General features: G+C 50.8%; 1 protein-coding gene across 5 annotated transcripts in view; it reads right to left on the reverse strand.

Moving 5' to 3' along the window:
• Positions 1–22429, reverse strand: part of Nfatc1 (nuclear factor of activated T cells 1) — a 106455-nt gene that overhangs the window by 17686 nt on the left and 66340 nt on the right. For 2 of the 5 annotated variants that reach the window (XM_029471870.2, XM_021150633.3), the window contains exon 9: positions 11417–12091. In XM_029471870.2, the coding sequence (XP_029327730.1) occupies positions 11417–12091 (675 nt within the window). Of the gene's footprint in view, positions 1–11416; positions 12092–16649; positions 21743–22429 lie in introns of those variants that run through there. The other 3 variants (XR_015046086.1, XM_029471871.2, XM_085833654.1) reach the window with 3 other exon arrangements.

The following is a 22429-nucleotide window of genomic DNA, read 5'->3' on the forward strand; positions in this document are numbered from 1 at the left end:
GGAAGCTACTCCATCTATTCACTGGGGTTTGGGCAAGAAAGGCAGGCAGACTGCCTTTAACTTTTTTTAGTTCCGCATGACCACTTAGGTAACATGCAGGATTTGACAAACCCTCCGATCCCCTTTCTTCAGTCAAAACACACCAAAGACTCACATTCTGCTGCTCCTTACTCCTTATTCCCCTCCCCCTCCAACTCTAGACAATATGGATCGGGCCAGAGCAAATATCCAGGTGACTGAGACTGGCTTCCTCCTCAGCCCTCGCCAGCGCCTGCCACCTCACCCCTGCCATTCCTTCACCTTTTTTTTTTCTCTCTCTCTCTCCAGCCATCTGCCAAAAGGAAATAACTTCTCCACGCTGGAGTCTAGGAAACCCAGGAAACTGTCCGAAATCCACAAAAATAATTGAAGTTCACTTTTACTGAGCCATTCAGCTGCGTTCTGAGTTTTATTACAATGTCAACAAGAGTTTAATTTGTTTTAAAGTTTAGGTTCTTAAACCGGAGTGATATACAGTAGTTTGCAGCTTGCTGGCAACAGCTACTGTGGAAAAAAAAAAAAGGAAAGTGGAGCATGTAGGAGAGTCTAAGCTTGATGCGGTGAAAGCAAGGAGCCTAGCCAAAGGCAGCAAACAGCATGCAGAACACACACACACACACACACACACACACACACACCACACCTCTTTCCCCAACCTCCATTCTGCTGAAAACACAGTTGACTACAGCACCAAGTCACCCTGTCTCTGGGTGAAGGGCTCCTCTCAGCTCAGACACTCTTGCCATGATCTGCTGCAGGAACTCTGCTCCTGAGCCTCTGCCATGGATTTTCCAGTCCTTGCTGGGTGAACTTACAGCCTGGTAAAGTCATTTGTGGAGACAACTGAGACTGAACCGTAGACCCGTCCACTTTACAGCAGAAACTAGAGAAGGGGTATTAACAAACCAGTGGCTTTAAAAGCAGGAGCCCTGGGCTGGGGAGAGGGGCATAGCAGAACTGCCTTTGAATGTGAAAGTAGCCTTGGCTCTTTGGAGCAATGACCTGCACTACCATCAAAGGACTCAACACCCATAGGCTGGGACCACTCCCACGTCCCTGAATCAGACACAGCTGTGAGTTTTCCCTCCTTACCCCCATCCTGTTCTGGGAGGATCCTGAGCCTGGCTCCTGTGTTTTCCAGACCCCAACCTCCTACCATATCTGAATCAACAGCTGGAAGACCTGATAGGGACAGGCTACATCTGAGAAGACTTCACAGTGTGGGAACAGGGCTGATAAGACTCCCCCTCCCCGGGAGTGACTGGGACTGCTCCCTGTACTGAATGTGGCATGGGAACAAAGCCATTTGGTGACAGATAACCTCTGGGGGGTATGAAAGCCTGGCCTATTGTCCTGTATATCAGACTTGCTAGACCCAGGGGCTGCTGAGGCAGACACCCTAAGTCTCAGTGGCCACTCCATAATCTGGAAGGAAGGAAGAGCCCTGTTTCAAAACTTAAATCCAACACAGTAAAGGGTTGTTTTTTGTTTTTTTGTTTTTTTTCAAAATTCCGTGCAGCCGATCAAAGAGACATTGCAGAGGCCCCAGAACTGGAGTCAGAAAGCTCACAATCAGCCCACACCGTGAGACCGAGGCTGAGGAGTTCACACCTCTGCCTAGCTTCCCAAACGAGCCTTAGGTCAGCCCAACACTCTATGATGCCTGATGACCCCCAGGCTCATGTCCTATGAGAACATCTGCCATCGCAGTGGGTTCACATGCAGAAACAGAGAAGGTCTGCCAAGCAGGACCACAGGAGGTGTTCTATGCCACACACATAAGCCCAAAGTGAGCCTCTCTACACATCACACACAGTGTTTATCTAACAAAGCTAGAAGACTCTGATCTGCAACCCTGGTCCCATTAGACTCTCGGAAGCATATTTCACATACGGTGTAATTCTCTCTTTTAGTAAATTGACAAGTTTAATCATTTGGTTTTCTTTCTTTCTTTTTTTAAGACAAGGTCTTCCCTGTAGGTGTAGGCAAGGCTGGCCTTGAACTCACAGCAATCCTTTGGCCTTAGCCTTCTAGATTACAGTCACGCGCCACCTCATCCAACTTAAAGTTATGTGGTCTTGGTACGTGATTCGGAAGACTCCTGGAAGAGGCTGCCTTGTTCTCACTTCGGTGGGTCTTTGTCCACCGTCCTTTCAAAGACGGTCGATACACATGGACCACGGAGCACTGACCCATTTGCCCATCATCCGTCACTCAACCCCAAGCTTCCGAGTCCATCTGAGCCCAACGTGACCCAGTGCCCATTTCCTGAATCTGTGGGAGGACCACCACGCTGCTGACAGTTCACCAGTTGCTGGATGTTGTAGCTGGTCTAAAGAACGCCAAGGAATACTTGCACCACTTAGGAGGAAACGGTTGGGTTATACAGTAAACTTACTTTAGCTTTTAAAAAGCTGTCGGTCTCTGTTCTACCCAACTCTTATCAGTAGTAAGTCAGGAGTCCATTTTCCCAATGTCTTCTACAAAATTTGCTACGTATTATCTTGCTGTGACTTTTAACTTGCATCCCATAATGACTAATGATATGTAACTGTGTGTTACTCAACGGCATGAGGAGATATTTTGACTGTGCCTTTAGGTAGTTTCATCAAGGTGAGGAAATTATAGAATGTGCCTATATGCACTATAGGAGCCATAGGATCACATCCCCGAGTGACATAACCTTGTGGGCCATTGTCTCATATTTGGCTCAATACCATCTTATGGCCCATGACTGCATATGGAAATGGCTTTCAGATCTCTGGAAGTTTGAGCCGAACTGTAAGCATTCTTTATAGACTGTGGAGAGTTTGACCAGCTTGCTGTGTGGTCCTGGGCAGCCATTGCTCATCTTCGTCTTTCCTCTTACAGTGATGTCTTGAAATACAACAGTGCTGATTTTGGATGAAGATCAACTTGTCAGGTTTTTAATGTCATCGTTAAGACTAATCCAATGAAAGTCTTAAGATTTTTCAAAAATTTCTAAAAAGTTTTGAGTATACAATCAACTTGAGTTTATGTGCACGCACTGTTGTGTTTGGTATTGTTTGATTATATATATATATATATATATATATATATATATATGAATATGCAACTGACTCAGTAACATTTGTTTAAAAGGTTAGTCTTCATTCTCATCAAATGGTTTGATATCCTTGTCAAAAACCCCTTTACTGTAAACCTAATGACATATTTTTGGATCCCATTCCGCTGGTGTATAAATCTTATGCCCTAGCCACACTGTATTAAGTGTTATAGATTTATAGTCACTTTTTGTGTATAAGGTTTATGCTTGTGTGAGAGTGTATGTGTGGTGTATGTGTGATTGTGTCTGTGCATATGTATGGAGGCCAGAGGAGGTGGTCTACTTTGTTACTCTGTGCCTTACTCAACTCCCTTGAGAGAGAATCTCCCACTGCACTTGGAGCTAGGCTGGTGGTCAACAATCCCCCCCCACACACACAATTTTTCTTTTCACCCTTTTCTCCTAGTGCCAGGGTTACAGACACCATATGACCCTGTCGGGGGCTGAGGGGGATTTGAACTCAGGTCCCCACACTTGTATAACAAGCACTGTTCCTCGCCGAGCTGCCTTCCCAACCTCTACAGCTTGCAGCAAGTTTTGAAGTCTCCAAGTGTGAGGTCTCTAACTTTGTTTTCCAGTTTCAAAATTCTTTGGGCTAATTCTGACTCTTGGAAATTCTAATCTTTAGACTTAGTCAATTTCTAGGGGCAATCCTTCCATGTTCTGGTAGAGGCTGTGTTGATTCTAAGACTGGCTTGAAGAAGACATGTTGGCACTGTCTCTTGATGGGCACGTAGCCCATCTGTGTTTGTAGAGCTGACGTTCCCCCTCAGCAGTGCTGGTGACCAGGTGGCCCTCGCTGCTTTAGTCAACTTATTCATAAGCATCCTCTTAACAATATCATAAGTTGGACCCTGTCCCTCACCATCTGCATTTTTGTCTGCATGCCCGTGATATCCCCAAGTCTCTATGTGAAACAATAGCTTTTAGGTTTATGCTTTTACTTTGTGCATGCAGAGGTCGTGGGGTGTGCCTGTGCCCCAGTAGGCAGGTGTGGAGGTCAGAGAAGAACTTTCAAGAGTCGGTTCCCTCCTTCTACCTTGTGGGCGCCAGGGTTGGGACCTGGGATCATCAGGCTTGGTGGCAGGTACTTTACTCCCTGAGCCACGGGCCAGCTCAGTCTTACTCCAGGCTTTTCTTTTGGAGTTGATAACAGTTTGATCTTTCCTCAAGTTTGTTGACTCTTCTTTCCCACCTGAAATCTCTTTGTTCAGCCCTTTGAGGAAATGTTCAAATGCTGACCTCTTAAAGTCCAAGAATCCACGACTTTCTATTTGGGTCTTTTTAAAGTTTAGTCTCTGTTACTGTTGATATTCTCAATTTGGTGAGACATGGTTATCGTACTTCAATGTAATTATCTAAATAGTGTTTCCTTTAGTTCTCTGAACACATTTAAATAGGCAGTTTACAGCCTCTGCTACTTAGTTGAAGACTGGAGACCTCACAGGGACAGTGTCTGTTGGTGTGTTTCTCTCCTATATATGAGACATAGCCTTCTGATAGTTTGCATAGCTTCTTTTTCTTTTTTAACTTTGACTTTTTTTTTCTTTTTAAACTTAGGCATGAGAGGCAACACATAACAGCAATTCTGGGATAAAGTTTCATTTTTCAGGTATTGTTTTCCGTTTGTTTGTTTGCTTGCTTGCTTACTTGCTTGCTTGCTTGCTGACTACCTGGACTAATCCTTTAGATTCTGTACTCCTTGCAGTGTGGTGACGCTACTTCCCTGTTCCCTTCCTAGAAATCATTTGCTCGGTAGGTCTCTTTCCTGGGGCTCAGGCATAGGACTGAAGAGCTGCGGATCTGTGGAGGGCCAGCCCCTCAGGAAGTTGTTTTAGGTGCTGAAATCGTGACACATCCCAGCTTTTATCAGGAAGTGCTGCATGCTCAGCCACACCCTCAACTGCGGGATGCGGGCCAGCGTGACCTCTCTTCTGCTTGTGTGGTCTCAAGGCAGCAGAAGTGAGTACCTGGCCTCCTTTCCTGAGCGCACACCGCACACCACATTTGCACAGTGCGGTTGGTTGGTTGGTTGGTTACCCAGGCAACCGAGGATGGTCAGGTTTTGTCTGATTCCTTTGGCTACTCCCTTGCTTGCTCACTGTCATCGTAATCTCCAGTAGCTTCAGCATCACCATCGCTGTGAGCCTAGCCAGTGGCAGCTCTTTTCCAACATACCTGAGACTGGAACTTGTCCTGTGGGGTTAGGGATGAACCTGAGCTCAGACTGCACAATGGGGAGCTTCTCCCGCTGAGCTCAGGTGTCAGTCCCTCCTGGTGTTGCTCCGTGGGACTAGGATGGGGGTAAGCGATCTCAAGCTAAAACAGGTTTTTCGAGCATATGTTTTTCAGGTTGCCACGTTCACCCTTCAACGTCTAGATTCTGGAAGGGCTGACTTGATAGACTTGCCAGCACTATTGATGCTTTGGGGACTATTGACATCCTGAGGTCCCCACCCCTCCCTTGTTTCAGAATTTCCACTTTCTTTCAGTGCTTGCCAGCTACCAGAGTACCTCAGGGAACCAGAAGGAATTCTCTGGGGAAGAAAGCAGTACATAGCTGGCCCCTCCATAGCTCCCCAGGCCAGCTCACGCCAGAGATCTGTCTGCTTGCATGTCTCAGGGTAGGGGGACATTCCATAGTGGAGCCAAGCCTTAGGGAGGCAGTATTCTGGAGTCCCCGGATCTGCCACACACGACTGTCAAATGACATCTCTTGAAGCTTCAGTTGCCTTTTGTGCCCAGGGAGGTGAAAAATGGCATCTTGTTCTGCTCACGGGAAGGGGCCAGTGTGAGGAGTTGTACCGCCTGCTCCACAGTGCTCACCCACTGCGGCCATTGGGTTTCTTGTGTGTCAGCATCGGGTGTTAAACTGGGCTGAAGGTAATATTTTCGGCATTGATGGGAGAGTCCTCACTATGATTCCAGACACCAGAGTTTTTCTCCACCTGGGTAAATGTTCATCTCTCCTGGATCCTCTGGATCCCAGAAGCAAGAACATGCTGTTGCATCTAGAAGGTTCCTCAGACAAGTGCCATTGCTCCAGGAGCAGGAATGCCTAGCGCCAGGTGGGTAAGGGGCCCTGCCAGTCTCCAGGAACAATTCCGACAGAGATTGAAGAGGGTGTCAGCCACACTCTTGATGGCCACCAGCCTCTGAACTCCTGGAATGTGATGGACATACTTCTAAATGCCACCCGGGCTTGATGGTTTTGTGCTCCAGAGCCAACACAGTGGCACATTGTTCACTGGCTTGCAGATCTGCAGAATCATCAGAATGTGTGGGAAAGATGCTGCGTGGATCGCAGCTCTTTGCTCTGTAAACTGGCAGATGGAGAAACACCCCTAGGAATTTTCTGGAAGGATTTTAACCTATCTGGAGGAGGACAGCGGCGTTTCTACACAGGAAGGACAACCATGCATGAACATGTCGCTGCTGTTGTGTTTGCCGTGAGAAAAAGAAGTGCCACAAACGCACGGCCCACACGGCCACCTGAAGGAGGGCTCCTAGCATCCTCCTGGCCTTGGATTTCTTCAAGGTCTTTGGCACTAACTAGCATAATCTTTAGGCTCACAGAATCTCTCTAGCTTTGGCCTTTGGCTTTTTCTTTTCTACCCTACTGACTTACTTCAAATGAATAATGTCACAACTTTTTCATTTAAAGGAGGAGAACAAGCTTGGCAGACAATTAGTAATGTCTGAAAGCGATGCATTCAAATCCCCCACTCTCCCGGTGAGTAGAATACACGGATGGTGGGATGGCACACGTACCCTACATATAACACATACTGCCCAAGCTATGTAACTAGAAAGAGTGCACAGCATTCAGAAGACCAGCCAACCTAATCCCTCAAGACGCAGTTGTCCAGTGGGACAGCTCTCCTCCCGCCTTCCTGCCATGTAGAAAGCTCAGAGACTCACAGCATGACCCTGCAGGTCACAGGTGGCAGCAGCACCAGTACAGGTCCATGGTGGCCAAACACACCCTAGTTAGGAGGTCTGACTCAGCAGATAGCGTAGAGCCCTCACCACCTGCCCGTGTCTGCCTGCATGGAAGGGGCAGAGAACCTCCAGATGGCAGAAGGCCTGTGCTTGAGCCCCACTTTACTCCCTCTCGGAACACATGCTAAGCCTTCTGGGACTTCCCAGCAAGTGCCTGGTGTTAAGTGCAACCCTGCAAGAGTGTATCTAGATCTAAAGTGGAATGTATAAGCCAACATCTGCATGCCTGATGCTCTGTACAATGCATAAGGGCTTGGAATCAACCTTCTGTGATTTACCTACCCCTGCGCTCAACAGTTGGAAGGCCCACTGAGCGGCAGCTACAGGCCTGGGCCTGGTGAACTCATGAATGTTGGAAGAACCCTCCCTTGGGGACTCTCGAGAGTTACTTGTGCAGCCTCCTGGTCTATACTGCCTACTTCGGTCTCAGACTCTGGTGGTGCGTAGGGTAATCTTTGTGCCTCCTAACTCACAGGCAGGCACCCTCGGGCATGAGGGACTGACCTGATGAGATATATGCATGGCTGAATTCTTTTTCCTATCTGTCATGGGGTGGCCTGTGTCCGCAGTATTCATGGCTTGGTGTGTTTGATCGCTCTTGCCATCATTGCTAGCAACGGGGAAGGCTTGGGTCTGGGCACCCTGCCAGTTTAGTCAAACTTTCCATGAGGAAAGCTTTTTGTTCTCTTCCAGAGCAGCTTAAGCTCAGGAAAGGAGGGGAGGGAGAGTGAAAGAGACCCAGGCGGCCGGCAGACACGGCTGGAAGGCCTTGTCTACCTGCTTGTTGTTTTAATGACATCTAGACTTCTGGACACCCAGCCGCCTCTGATGGAGCTGAAAGGCTTGATTGTGGCAAGGGCCGAAGGGCGGTCACCATACCTGTGTGTGTGTGTGTGTGGGGGGGGCACAGTAACAGACTGAGACCGTACTGCCTCTAGGCTGCTCCAGCTACAAAGCTGGAAGCCGGCCGGCTGGCTGGCTGTGTGGCACCAAAGCAGTTCTGTGGCAGGGTCCCATCTGCACAGATGCCCCGTGGTATTTTAGGAGTTTCCAGATGTGCTTGCTCGAAGTGGAAGCCTTTAGTGCAAGGGAGATGCTCACACCCATATGTGTGACCGAGAAGAACGTGGCACGCAGTTCAGTCCCGTGACAGGCAATTTAAGCAAACATTACAGGAACAGTTAATGTTCAGCTTTGGTGGAAACTTTAAAAAGAAAAAAAAAAAAAAAAGACTGCATTTAAAATGATGTGTGAGCCACGGCACTGGCACCTTCAGATTCTAACCATGAAAAGTTTAAATCGAAATCTTAAGCCTTATGCAGACGGTTGGAACGAAGAAATTATTACTGAGTGGGCCGCATACATTTTCAGTAGACTTAGGAGTAGAAACAGAAAAGACTCCTGGAAGAGGGTTTGTCTTCTATCCATAATTTAAATTGCTCCTTGAGATGAGGAGAGACTTGGAAAGTAAGCCACCCTCAAATTCTAACATGTGGCTCTCCAAACCCAATGTGGGGCACAGACACCGACTTCCTGATGTCTCACAATGCCGATACAGAGAATCTAGGTGCATGGAGGGCCACAGGCTCTCAAAGCCTGAGTGTCGTATTTTAGAACTGCCTTTTTCTTTCCGGGTTCCCAGAAAACAAAATCAAAATGCCAAAAGCCAAACCAACCAACTAAACAAACAGAAAACTACATGAAAATCAGTCTCTGCTAAAGCCCACTCCTCCTCTTCCCGCCTCTCAGGCAAGGCAGCTGTAGATGGCATTGGCATTATGTGAGCCCCTGAAGCCGGCAGATATCTTTAGAGGAAGTCCCGAAATGCTGAAAGGTTGGTTGGGCATCAGCCTCCTGGATTTGTTTACTCTGTGCCTTGCAGCTCGGGAACTTCTAGGTCACCAGGGTTCCTTGCAACAGGGACTCTGTACTGGGAGACACACAGTACTGTGGAGAGGGCTGTGAGTGCCCCTTCTATCTGACGAGGGAGATTCCAGAAGAAAGCAGGAGCCTGAGGTTTGTTCTACTCTGCCTCCAACCTAATGACCCTAACCTTCCCATGTTCAAATAAAGTGTATCTTCCTCAGTGTTTGTCGCCTCTGATTGGGTACGTTGAAGAAGACTGACTGCCCTTTAAGCAAGAATTTGGGGAAAACGAGTCTGGTTTTTTGAATTAAATTTTGAGGTGTTTTCTGTCCCCTCTCTCTGTCCCTTCCTGGGGAATTCTAAGACCCACTGGAAAAGGCACAGCCTCCAGGACAGGTCCCCATACCTAACGCTTGGCTCTTCTTCTTAACCTTCATTTCCTGTTTTCTAGGTCAGCATCCTATCCTTGCACCCCAACAGGGGAGACTCTGAATTGTTCTCTCAGGGCACACAGTAAATTCAACAAAATACATCCCGTGCCACGTGTGGGCAGCCCTAGTCCCGAGTTTTGCTGTGTTGCTTCCTGGACACAGTGTCCCCTCCTCCCAAAAGGCTCACCTGCTCCTATTCAATGCCCACAACAAAGCTGGTCTGACGTCGGCCACAGTGGCCTCTGGCTCAGTGGGAAACCTGGCTAAGACTGGCTTCCTGTCTCTGGGCCAGAGGGCACTGCCCAGATGTGGGAGTTCTGGGCTGGCCGGTCACGTGGCCTCTGACCACATGACAATGCTCCCACAGGCCCAGACCAGCACGCCCTGAGGCAAAGCAGAAGGCGGGACTCTAGACACAGACTCTAGTGTCCATCCTGGCTACAGTGTCCACTTGGGCAGGTACCAGGGAGAGACAGATAGACTCTTCATGCTAAGGAAGCGACCCTGGGAACCACCCCTGGGATCCCAGCCTTTCACTTATGTGTACGTGGGTCAAAGACAAGTGAAACTTGTCAGGGTTAGTCATGGCAGCGACTGTCCTCCAACACTGATCCAAACAGAAGAGACCAAGGGAGGCCTGGAGCCTCCCACAAATCTATGAGGGCTTATTCAGAGGCGGATGATCATGGCCAGCAAATGTACCCACAGAAGAGTACCTAGTTCTAGGTTCAAGAATTGAACCTAGTTTTGAGCAAAAATTTTGCACGAATGATTCTCTCAAAGCTCTGAGTTATGAGTACGGAGGGGGACATTCAGTTAGAAGTTTTACAGCCCTGGAGCAGAAGCTCCTTGTCAATCAAGTGCCTGAGGTGGGGGTGGGGCAACCCTGAGCCTGTCCACAGGGAGTGTGGAATATTCTCTCACCCCAGGTCAGCTTACTCCATTCCTGGGGCATCAAGGAGAAGGCATAGAAGCCAGGGCATACCACTCTCTTTCAAATGTTTCCTCAAAGGGTTCTTTGGAACAAAAGGGTCGTTGGGCTCACGGGCAGAATCGCTGGGAAGGGTGGCTTAGAGAGGCGGGGAACTGAGCAAGCCAGGGCATCATCCTGGGCCTCCCGAGTCCAGGTGCAGCGAGGAGCTGGACCTGTTCCAGGTGTGCTGCTCGGCACCTGGTCTGGGAAACAGCCCACATCTGGGGAGACCAGCTGGCCTCAGAGGGAGCCGTGACTCCCACAACCAACCAACCCGAGCAAGCTGGAAAACACCACTGGACCCACTCCCAGTGGGCAGTGCTTTTGGCCTTCGGGCACATGTCTGGCCACTGTGGCAGTCATGTGGTCAGGGGGACTCTTATTGCTCAGCAGGGGCAGCAAAGTGTCCAGGAGAAAGTAGCAAACCCAGGCGGGATAACAAAGGCACACTTGGTCACCGTGGAGAGATTTTAGGGTTCAGAGAGTCTGTGCCCACCACAAGTAGTGTAGGCACAGCTGGGCACCCTACATTCACGTCTGCCACAGCCCAGAGTGAGCAGCACTGTCCAGGAAGGACAGAAGTCATCGAGGAGAGCGGCCCCTTGGCATTGCTCCCATCTGCTAGGCTCCCGACACTGCCGTCCCATTTGAACATCTGGACATGCCCACCTACACTACCACTCCCCCGACCCAGGCGTTGACGTAGATGCTTCTCTCTAAGAAGCTTGTAGGTGCTTAAACCACAAAGGCCTCCAGGGGAGGCCTTTTCTGTTGTGACTGTCTGAGGTTGACGTGGGCAGTCCTTTGCTTGACTTTTGACACCAAGGGTCAGAGTTTGAGCCAATCTGGCTCGGGCGGCGGGGCTCGCCAAGATTACCAGGGCAGAACCACTGACACGCAGCCTGCTGTTTGGAGACGGTTCTACATGGCGCAGCTAGGGAACTGTCTTCCACCCGTGTCTCCCTTCCTTCCCCAACTCATGGCTGTGCGCACACTGGCTCAACTGTGGGCACTTACCATCATCCAAGTACAACTGGTCCAATTCCTCAGGCTCTTGCTTGATCACTACAGGAATAGGGGCCAAGTTATGGCCACTGTCCTCACACACCTCTGGCAGTACGGCTGGAGATTCATTTCTTTGAACCTTCTGCGGTTGTGGCTGCCGGTGGCCCATGTCAGGAGGGAGGGCTGAGGGCTGTAAGCAGGCTGGCTCTTGGGCAGCAGATGGAAGTGGAGAAGAGGGGCTGTTGGGACAGAGCACTTGTCGGCGACCAAGGGGACAGCTACTGTTCAGATGTGGACTCACCTGCGGCTGTAACCTGGCGGATGGGGGCTGCTCAGGCGAGTTGGGTTGGATGGCCATGGGTCTCGGCACTTCCTGCATGGTGGGGGCCTCCGAAGCGGGTGGCTGAAGTCCAAGGTGACCACTGTGGCCCGGGTTGGTGAGGCCCTTGGTGTAGGCAGGAGAGGAAAGGTCGTGGAGCTTCGGGCTTGCGTTGGGAGGCGTGGGCATCAGCGTGTTCCTCTGGGAGCAGGGGGCGAAGCCAGCCACAAGGCAGGACCCGGGGTCGGGAGGCATGGTGAGCTGTTGGCTGTAGTAAGGCCTCGGCAGAGGACTAAGCCCCTGGCTCATTGGTCCACAGGTCAGAGCTGGCTCAAAGTCGTCGGTGGGTTCTGTCTTTATAATTGGAACTGTGGAGAGGAAAGAAAAAGTTAAATAAACATAAGTTGCAGATGGGTAGGCTAGGCTGTGGCTAGGACACTCCATGCAAAACAAACAGCGCTCTGACTGAACCCCTCTGTCTCTCCGGGTTCTCCCACCCAATTAAAAACAGGGTGCGTCACTGGCTGAGAAAGTCACAGCTGGTTCTAATACGAAGAGGACTATTTTCCTTGGAATCTTCCCGTAGCACTAGCGTGCTATAAAAATCTATTTGCAAATGGCAGTAGGAGCTTTGGGCCTGAGGGCCTGTGGATTTGTAGCTATCAAAGTGAAAACTTCAGCTTGGAGGTATTGTTGTAACACAGCTACTGATGACTCTGGTAAGCTCTGCCAGTGTGGAAACTGAGCTTGTGCTGCGTTGGCTGCAGTGAGAATCCAGAGGTGAGTGACCATCTGAGAGAGTTGAGAAGGCAGGACATACGGAAATAGAAGGACTTTGCTGTGGGCAAGCACACCGTGTCTCCATGAATCCCTCCTAGCTTACACACCCGAGTAAGGACTCTGCAGCCTGCCCCAGGAGACTAGGCATCCCCAGGAGACCCCACAGCCCCAGGAGACCCCACAAACCCAGGAGACCCACAGCCCCAAACAGGGCCTCCCAGATCTCCCCCTCTACTTCTAACAAGAAGGCCCCCAGTGCAGGGAAGAGTTACAGAGAATATGTAACCGTTGTGGTCTGGAACTAGCCCCAGGCTGTGTGGCCAGAGCAGACTCCAAGTTCCTGCTTAGGGGCTCAGTTTCTACAAGAGAGTTAGGATGACGGAAGTGTCACAAGCAGAGGAAAAGGTGTCAGGTAGACCCTGGGACCCCACTCTCCCCATTGTCTTTCTGGCCACTGTTCCCTTGTTAGCCTGTCTCTCTCATCAGAGAGCCGTCTGGGTGGCTGAGGTCCTTTGCAGGTGACCCTCAGTAAGCACCCTACTGCATAAGCCATGTGCAGGATGCGCATACAGACTTCTCGAATACGTCTCTCCTCTTCACACGCAATGCATGGGTGGGTTTGGCAGCAGGTCAGCCACGAGAGGGACTGCCCAACCGCTAAGGACTCTTTAAGGAGGCACACACACTCCACATACAAGCACACATGTCGCAGAGGGAGGCCCGGCCTCTCCGTGAATAAATGAAAGCATATCTGAGTGTTGAGGAAAAATCTTTAGCTATGGTCTGAGCCAGCAGGAATGCGCATCTGTTCTTCATTAGGACCAGGCCCCCGCGCCACCAGCTGCTGGGAGCCACGAACGTGGAACACTTCTGAAGCCTGGCTCCACTGGGAGCTTCCTGGGAAGGGCAGCCTCCCTCACAGAACGGCCCCCACTGGAGGTCTGGAGGTTCTGCCCCAAACTTGGGCTGGGGATAAGTTGTGACTTGCCGCTCTCCGGGTCCTCTCATCATTGCTCAATGGTAGGTCACATGAAACACCCCCCCCACACACACACAAGCACCAGTGGCTCAGCCTCTACGGAAGTCAATAGAGCTGTTGACTACTACAGTTCCCCTCCGCTCTTTTCTTCTCTCATCCTAGTCTTTAGGACTTCTCCTGGCTTGAGTGGGTGAGGCAGGCGCTGGAGTGGCTGAGTCTCAGAAGAAACTGAGACATTCCATCAGGGGAGGACAGTGCCACTTAGACTCCTGTCAGCTCGAGACCCTTGTGTTCATCCCGGAAGCCACTCTTGGCTGAAGTAGCACTGTCCTCCAGGTCAGTACTCGACATGCAAGTCTGAGTGACCCAAGGTGTGACCCCAGGATGACCCTACAGTGGCTCATTTAAGTGACTTGAGAAGGTGAGCCAAGGGCAATGGCTAACGGAGAGCTGATCTTCGTCATGTGGTGTTTCAGGAGCCCCCGAGAGAGGCTGTGGATCCCCTGCTCAAAGGTGCCCGTCATGGCTCTGGAAACCAGGTTGCTTGGGCTGGATTCCAGCCAGAGACGCTGCACACGTCTGATCACGTGAGAGAATGGGAGGCCGTCCGTGGGCTTGCCAGCCAGCGTTTCCCGTGAGTCAGATGTCACCGAGGTGGGACACGGGTCCCTGACCATGTGCCTTACAGGCTGCCTCCCAACAAGGTCCACCTGCCTGGAATCTGGGGCTGACCTCCAAGCCACCCTTGGGTGTCAAAGAAGGGAGGCATCTGTGGACAGGGGAGTGGACTTCGTCACACGAGAAGGCCAGGCACATATTGAGATTGAAGTGCCTCAGGGTCCAAGTGGTCTATCCACAAGCACTTGGTGTCTTGATCAGTGCAGGATCTGCAACAGCTCCTCCTAGGTCCTCCCTACTGAGCATCGATAGCAGCTGAGTCTGTAGCCCCGACATCCATGAGCTGCCTCTGGAGCTGTGGTGGCAAAGGAAACAAGGAGGAATAGGGGCCCCAAGGCAAGTACACCATGCACACAGCGCTTCTGAGAAAAGCCTCCCAGTGAAGACCTAGTTCAGTTCACCAACCACCCTATCTGTCCTCTTGCCTAAGCCATGGGAATCATAAGTGCAGGCAGAGGTATCAGGCTCCTCTCTGGGCAGGTCCCCAGACTGCTTTGTGGGACGGGATGCTCTGCTAATAATGAGAAGGACTGTGGACATCCTGGCATTTAACAAAAACGGAAGGAAGGGAAACCCATCCCTCTGACATTAGAAAGTTGAATACATGAGATCAGCTCTGGGTCCCGCCCTTCCTGAGGGCTGTATCTCTCAGGAGCTTCTAGGAGCAGGAAGCCCCTGGCCATCTGGGTTCTACAGCTTACAATGAAATGTGTTATACAGGTACTAACTCAGCTCCAGGCACGAGCCCGTCTAGACGGCTCTGTGGGGGTAAGCCATGCTTCAGAAACGACCCCCATCCAGTATCAGTCCAGCTGGCTCAACCACACTGTAAATCCAGAATTGGCAAGGACCCGGTAGAAGTCAGACCCTGAGAGGCACCCGGAGCAGAACCGTGTCCAGCCAGTTTCTGGGATCACAGGCCTGACCAGAAATAGGCAGCAATGTTGCTAAGAACAAAACTACACTAAGAAGAATCCTGGGTATGAGTCGCTCCGCTCAAAGCCAGTATCTGTGTGTGAAGGTTCAGTTCTAAATGAGAGTGGTCATTTTCAGAGCTTGTGATTAAAAAAAAAAAGGTACATGACTGGAAGGTGAATTATTTCCTGGCTGAGCTGCTCTGAGTCCCTAGCCAGGTCCCAAGGCCAACGCAACCCTCCCACAATGCAGCCTATAAGATCTGTAAAACCCAGCCCTAACTACCCAGCATGACATGAAAGGCACAGTCCCAAACACAGCTGCCCAGTAAATGACAGAGAATGTAATTTTCCTGCCACACAGGGACAGGGACTTGGAGCGTTGGTTGGACCTGGGCCAGCAACCCAGAGGCCAGACAGGGAGTGGATGTGGTGGCTGCTCTGGGGAACCCTGTAGATTCTGTTGTTAGGACCTGTTTAAAGTACCCCGGCCCATCTTGCTGACCACCTCAAACTATTCCTGGCATTTAAATGGTCACCTGGGAAAGCTGAGTGCATTGAAGTTCTGTACGTTCATGAGGGCATGAGTCCTGACGGTCTAAGTTGGACTTCCAAGTTTCTTTCTCAGGAGGTACAAAATGAACCAGGATTGGGGTTTGGGGCAGACCCTGCGCAGTCTCTGTTGTGTCCTGGCTATCCCCTTCTACTCCATCCTCTGGCTCCTTCTGTCTGGTTATCTGAGACTGAGGCAGCAGCTCCACTCAAGAATACACACTGCCACTCTTAGGGAGAAAGCCTGTTTGATTGGATAGATGGGGACGGAGACTTAAACATTGCCATTGTCACTATCTTATGCTCAGGTCCCTCACCTTCAGAGCTCAGTGTTTGGGGGGGGGCAGTGTCACACAGGTCAGCGCAAAGGGAAAGAAGACACAGGGTATGTCTCCTGCCACCTGGTGACTCCAAGGTGGCAAGCCTCTGCTTCCTGTGCAGGGGACCCTGTCACAGTCCCACACTTGATGTGGATTCCACCTCTGACGGAGGCAGCTCCACTCAAAGACAGAGGCCCCTGATCACTGGATGGTCACTCAGCACAGCTGAGGAATGCTTGGAGACAGAGCAGCTTGTCCATCTGGCAGAGGAGGAATGATCCAAGAATCGGATTCTGATGGCCCTTCTCTGAGGTTCCCTGTAAGTGTCTCCTCAGCTGAAGCTATATGCCACCCCTCACAGTGTCTGCAGAAACCTTAGGGCTATACAACTCAAGACTGCCTGTGTCTGCATTTCTCATGTGGAGCTGAGAGCCTTGTAGGATGGGGCCTCTTGTTTCCTATTAGTCAGGAAATGGGACCTGGGCTCCACAGAAGCCCCAGGCGCTGGTCTGTCTCCTGCGCCAGAGGGAGGCAGGGGTGTGATGCAATGTCTCCGTGCTAGACTGGGGGGCAGGGGGTGGGGTGGGGAGGGGAATCCAGTGCAGCAGAGCTCACCGCAATGCTAGCACATTGAAAACAGCACATGAGCCCAGTCGTGAGTTTATAATACAGAGTTTATTATGGAAAGCGAGCACATGAAGGATTAACGGCAATCTTTGGGGCCAGCTGTCAGAGACAAAGCATGCCCTCATGGAGAAGGTGGGCTGCTGGCTCCTGCTGTGACTGATCCTCACACCCAGCACAGCACAATGCTGGGTCTGTGCGGCCATGGGAGATGTGTGTCATCGTGCATGCCCGACACTGTGTGCACCTGACAGCCACAGCAGTCACTGTAGTCCAGCAACCTTGTACACTGCAGCGCCTTGCAGGGATCACATACAAGTGCTGGTGTGGTGAGCCCACTCTTCGAAGAGTCTAAGGACGGCTGAGGGGTTTGACCTGGAGTCGCCTCAAAGTTTGTGTCCCAGGTTGGGACTCACTGTCCTCCAGGATTTCTCCAGCCAAGTGTGGCTGACACCATCAATGGCACATGCTTGGTCATGTGATGGGGGAAGGCTCCTTCTCCGACCCATCTCCTGCAGGTCCTGCAATGACAGTCTATGGACCAAGGAGCCTTAAAGAGCACTCGAGACTTAAGCCTAGCAAATAGTCTTCTGTTCCTACATGCCAACACCAGGTTGAGGATGCCTCCCAATGAGGCCATTCATCTGTGAGCCACTGGGCAGGTTGTGCTTGGCTGACGCTCCCTCACAGAGTTCCATCTCTGGGCTTGTCCTTCCAGGTTAGGTGGGAAGCTCTTTCTGGGAACTATGCTTCTAAAATGGCTTATAGGCACTCTCCAAAGGCTGCCTGCTGTGCACAAGGTCCAGGTGAGAGCCAGGGTCTCTGCGGTTCCGATTTGAGGTCCTCTCCAGTGTGTGGCTAAGGATTAAGTCTGTGCTGAGTACCTACTGGGGCCGGGCTATAAGTTTATGCACACAGAAGGATCCTGGGTGGATTCCACTGTTCTCTGTCTGCCGCAGGCCCTTCTGAAGCCATCAGCAGTATGAGTCTAGAAGTAGTTAGTTCTGTATAGCTACCCCAGCTGCCTCTGCTGCCCTGCATCCAAGCTTGCTGGTAGATGGCTGACTCACGCCATCTTCATCCTATCCAGGAATTTGGGTGTATGTTTCACCAACGCTCATTGGGTGGATTAGAGAAGAGCAGCCAGAGGGTCCTCACCAGAACCCAGGAAAAGATGGAAGCTCTTGATTCATAGCTTGGTTTTGAACCTTAGGTCTGATCTCCTAGATAAGAAAGATAGGCAAGGCCAGATCCTATTCAGACTAACAGTGCCCATCTTCCGGCGAGGAGTCTAGTAAGGCTCAGCCACAGAGACTCCCTCTGGCTTCTACAACCTCTAGCTAGGCTGGAATATGGCTTAGGGGTCAAGAGTGCTTGCCTAGGGTGCAGGACAGCCTAGGTTTGACTGCCAGGACATGGAATAGGTGGAAAATGACCTTCCTCTAAGTGAGGCAAGTGGAAGAAGGTGACTCTCTCCTGGAGTAATGTGGATATGTCTTTTAGCCCATCTTCTGAGGCCCACAAAATGAGCCTGATGAAACACAGGCCATGTGCCTGTGCTTGAGGGAGCCTGAATGTGTCTACTGTGGACCAGAGCCATGCAGACAGGCCCTGGCCTTCTTTGACTGGGATCAGTCAAACATCCCATAGGCCTTTGTGTAGATGGACCGAATGGTTCCCATTGTAAATGCAGCATTCCGGGGCATCAGCTCAAGGTCCCACCAGCTATCAGCACCTTGGACATCGAACCATCTTATGGGGGGAGGGGGAGTTATGACAACTTGCTAAAAATATACAAACAGTGAGCAACCTTGCCAGCCAAGTTTCACCGACATCTGACACCTGTGCCTCCAATCCCCTTGCTCCGAGTACAACCCAGCATCTGACACACGAAGTGTGTCTGCATGAAGAGAGACCACACGGTTCTGTAGACAGTACTTATGTTGGGTTTCTGTCTAAGTGTTCTTGCCCAGCTCAGTCCTAAGTGTGAAGAGTGCTCCTGCATGCTGAGTGGGCAGCCCTCACTCAGATGCATGCCAACAGACACCGCATCGTCACACATGATACATGGCAGAGCCTGTATGACTAACGTGTGACCACTGGGTTTAATTCATTCCTACAGCCTAGGCTTCACCAGCTATGAGTCAGTAGGATCTGTGTGAAGATTCTCAGGCAGAGCTGTGAGGATACAGCCTGCTTTATCAGACCTCTGCGAGTCCATCCATGACAGCCTGTACCATACCCCCTACGCTGTGCATATGGAGAATGTGGGAGAGAACCTGAATGCCGCAGAACTCATGTTGAAGTACCAATCCCCAACAAGACAATTGGAGATGGGGCTTTTAGGCCACCATTAGGGTTCCTGGTGACTGATGTTTAGCCAGCTGATGGCATCTATCTTGTCCTTCTAGTGGAGCAGGTGGGAAGCACCCTCATCAGCCCCCTTTCTTGTGCACAGTGAGAGCTGTCAGGCAGAGGCGGGCACTTGTCCCCTTCCCGCAGCCTTCACAGGAAGCATGCTCAGTACAAGTGAAGATGTCTTCTGTCCATGTCCTGTTACTTCACACTTGAATTTTCAAGTAAACTCAAGTGTCGTGGCTTGAATTATTTTACCAGCTGTTTCCAGTGCCAGACAGAAGAGGTTTTTGTTCAAAGTCTAAAACTCCTATAAAACAAAAGTCAGATTGTCTTCATGGCAGTGACATTGAAGCCTAAGTCTCCCGATCAACATAGACAGCCAGCAGTAAGTCAGGGGCAAGAGAGGATGCCATGGGTAAAGAATGCAGAGAGCCACTCAAGCCCAGGCCAGAAAGGCTTCACACATCTTCCTGCCAAGCGACCTCAGATCCTACAGGACCTGTGAGCCTGTGAATGGAAGGGCACATCTGCCATTCAGCATTCACAATGGTGGTGCAGATGTGTGGTTCCCAGCTCCCTGGGGATGTGAGAGCGTAAGGATTGTCTCCTGGACAGCTTAGACCTGGAGCATCTACAAAGGGATGTATTCAGTGCAGCGGGAGGATCCGTGGAGGTACATATCAGGCAGAATACAAAATCCTGAAGGGTGAGGCAGAAGCTCAGCCCGCCAGAGACTGGAAACAGCACACACCAAGGACGTGTTGGCTCCGGCCTTTCATACAGGACCTCGCTAGGCCTTTTCATCTGTGGGTGAGCAGGTGAGAGTTGGGAATATCCCCTTTCCAGAGGTATCAAAGTGAGCACAGAGGTCAGTCGTGCTACAAGGTCCTAACTCCCAGCTACAGAGCAGGCCCCGACTCAGAGAAGGAAGAGAATGGCTTTGCTGCCTGTGCACGCTAGCCCACAGCCCAAACAAACCGGCTGGGATCCCATCCAGGTGGAGAATGATAAACACATTTACTCTTGATGGCGGTGGATGGCACAGAAGGCCATAACACACAGAAAACATATACATCAGTGATGTTCTATCCACTAGCTGCTGAAGCCAATCTCTGTGCTTTGACGGTAACTTCACCTCCAGCAGCTGGGGCTCTGGAGCTGCCATACTGCCTAGGACAGAGCTGGGTGGGGCAGCCAGGGACCTGAGAGTACCTCACAGGTGGCAACATATGGCATGAATTCTATGGGCAGATCACAGGCGGAGCTCTCTGCTCTCCCTCCCGCCCATGCATGTCTCCTCCGTGCTCAGCCTCCTTGGGTGTTCAGCTCACTCTGACTCACGCTTTTGTTTGTTTTTGGTGGCACATGGCCCTTAGATTTCTAAACAAAACTACCTTCCCGCCCTTCATCCTGATGGCCTATTGTGTTCTGTGATCGCTCCACAAGACATTGGCCTCCCTCTCGGGCCCTTGTAAATTGCAGGTTTTCTATTTCGTGGTTCCTCAAATGTCCCAGCCACAGCCGTCCTCTGCGGGCACTCCAGGTGCCTCATGGTTTGCTCTATCTGTCTCAATTATCTCCAGGCAACCTTCTACCCTTCATCTCCTTCCCTGTGTGAAAATGGAAAGTCCACAGAAGCACAAGGTGTGTGCACGCACATGGACACAGCATAGGCTTGAGAGGCCTGCATCTCTTGGAGCTGTCACATTAGCACCCAGACAAGTGTGCCTCCGGCCCTCACTTCAGTTTGTGGCCTTCTAATACTTGGGAAGACCTGAGAGATCACGTAGTGCAGAAATGGCTTCTTCTGATGCCTAACCTTCCTCGTGGTGCAGCAGGGCCGGCGTGGGTGCAAGTGTTAGCTCCCTCTCTTCGGCACACCAGTGTCAGTATGAGAAACAGACTCCCTCCTCCCTGGAGATAGATTTGAGAGTTTAAGTAGCCAGGACTCCTTGATCCAGAGGTCTAGACAGCCCTTGGCCATTCTTCCAAATGTCTACTGACCGGTGTCATTTGAACATGAAGGCACGCAGCTACAATGGCCAGTTGGTTGCTGAGGTCATTGGAAGTTGAAGAGACAGCTCTCCTTGGCCCACCCTGACCTCTCCTCATTCCACAAGGTCTTCATTAGCGTTTAGGAAGAAAACCGAGAAGCAGGGTCCCTAGAGTTAACATCACTTTGCCCCGTTACACACCGCATTGTGTTCTCTGCCATTTGAAGCCTTCATGGGCTCTTTAAGGAAGGAAAGGCTCAAGCTGAATGATGGCAAGTGGAAGAAACTGTCCTGGCTTTAGTCCCAACAAGCCACTATGTTCTATGGTTTCTCAATAAGAAACCCTTGGAGTAGAGCAGGCTTTAGCCTCTCTCTCCAGGGCCAGGCTTTTCATAGGACAGGAAGTGGGTGCCCAGGCAGACAGCCATGGGCTGTGCACAGTACTGCCATGCCATCATGGTCTCTGTACCCAGGCAGTGACAAGTTGAGGCTTGATATCTTCAGTAGAGTTGTAGTCAGGGCAGTGACTAAGCTACAGAGCCCATGATGCCCAGGGATCCATTATAAGGTGGGGGCTCTGCTTCTATGCAGGGCCCAGGTCTTCTGCTGAAGTCTACACAAGTCTCTATGATTCCAGACTCTGGTGACACAACCAGGAATCTGGCAGAAGTGGTGCGATCCTCTTACTCCTCTGAGATGGAACTATATCTTAGACGTAGTTACTAATAATAATCAGGAAGGGCTCGAGAAAGTTCCTTATGGTGTTTTATTCTCCAGATCACTCATGGCTCCACCCCAGAGTCCATGCAAAGAAGTGTGCCTGTGTGTGGGAGGGGGAGGGGTGTTAGAGGTTCATAGACTTCTGGCCCTTGGGGCAACCTATCCTTATAGGTCTTGTGTGCTCAGGGGGCTGCTTGACTGACATTGGTTCCACTGAAATGCTTTTCCTGTCCTATAGTCATGTACTGGTCTCTGTCACCAGGTTAAGTCTCTGTGCTCACACAAGTGCCCAGTGTTAGGGGTTGGGTCAGGGATGGGAGTAGGTGTTCCTGGACTCAGGACAAGAGTCACTCCCACTTTCACAGTCCTGTCCTGGCTGGGAAGTCCAGGGGACTCCTAACTAGTTAAAACAGTTTCAGACGAAGTGACAGGCTCTCAGAATCCTATAGTTTATGGTGACTTGTTTCCTCATTGTACAGAAACACTGACTCTAGGGTGTGCTGTTACAATAAGTTGACTCTCTTCTTTTTATAGGTACCCCTGTACCTGTGAGCAGGTACCAGTTCCTGCCACGAGTGACTGGAAGAAAGAGCTAGTCTGAGGTCTCAGACTGGCAGAGATGCTCATCTTAGAACCCAAACAGGAGACATCCTATATCCATTCATCGTTCTGGAATTATAATTGACATGTTGGAATAAGGGCTCAGACCCAGACATTCCTGGCATAGCCCTCATCTTATGACGATGTCCACCCCAGCCCCCACAGCTCAGTGAAGAAGATATTACAG

The sequence above is a fragment of the Mus caroli genome, unplaced genomic scaffold (assembly GCF_978045245.1).
Source record: "Mus caroli unplaced genomic scaffold, Mus_caroli_1 scaffold_19, whole genome shotgun sequence".
NCBI classification, from domain to species: domain Eukaryota; kingdom Metazoa; phylum Chordata; class Mammalia; order Rodentia; family Muridae; genus Mus; species Mus caroli.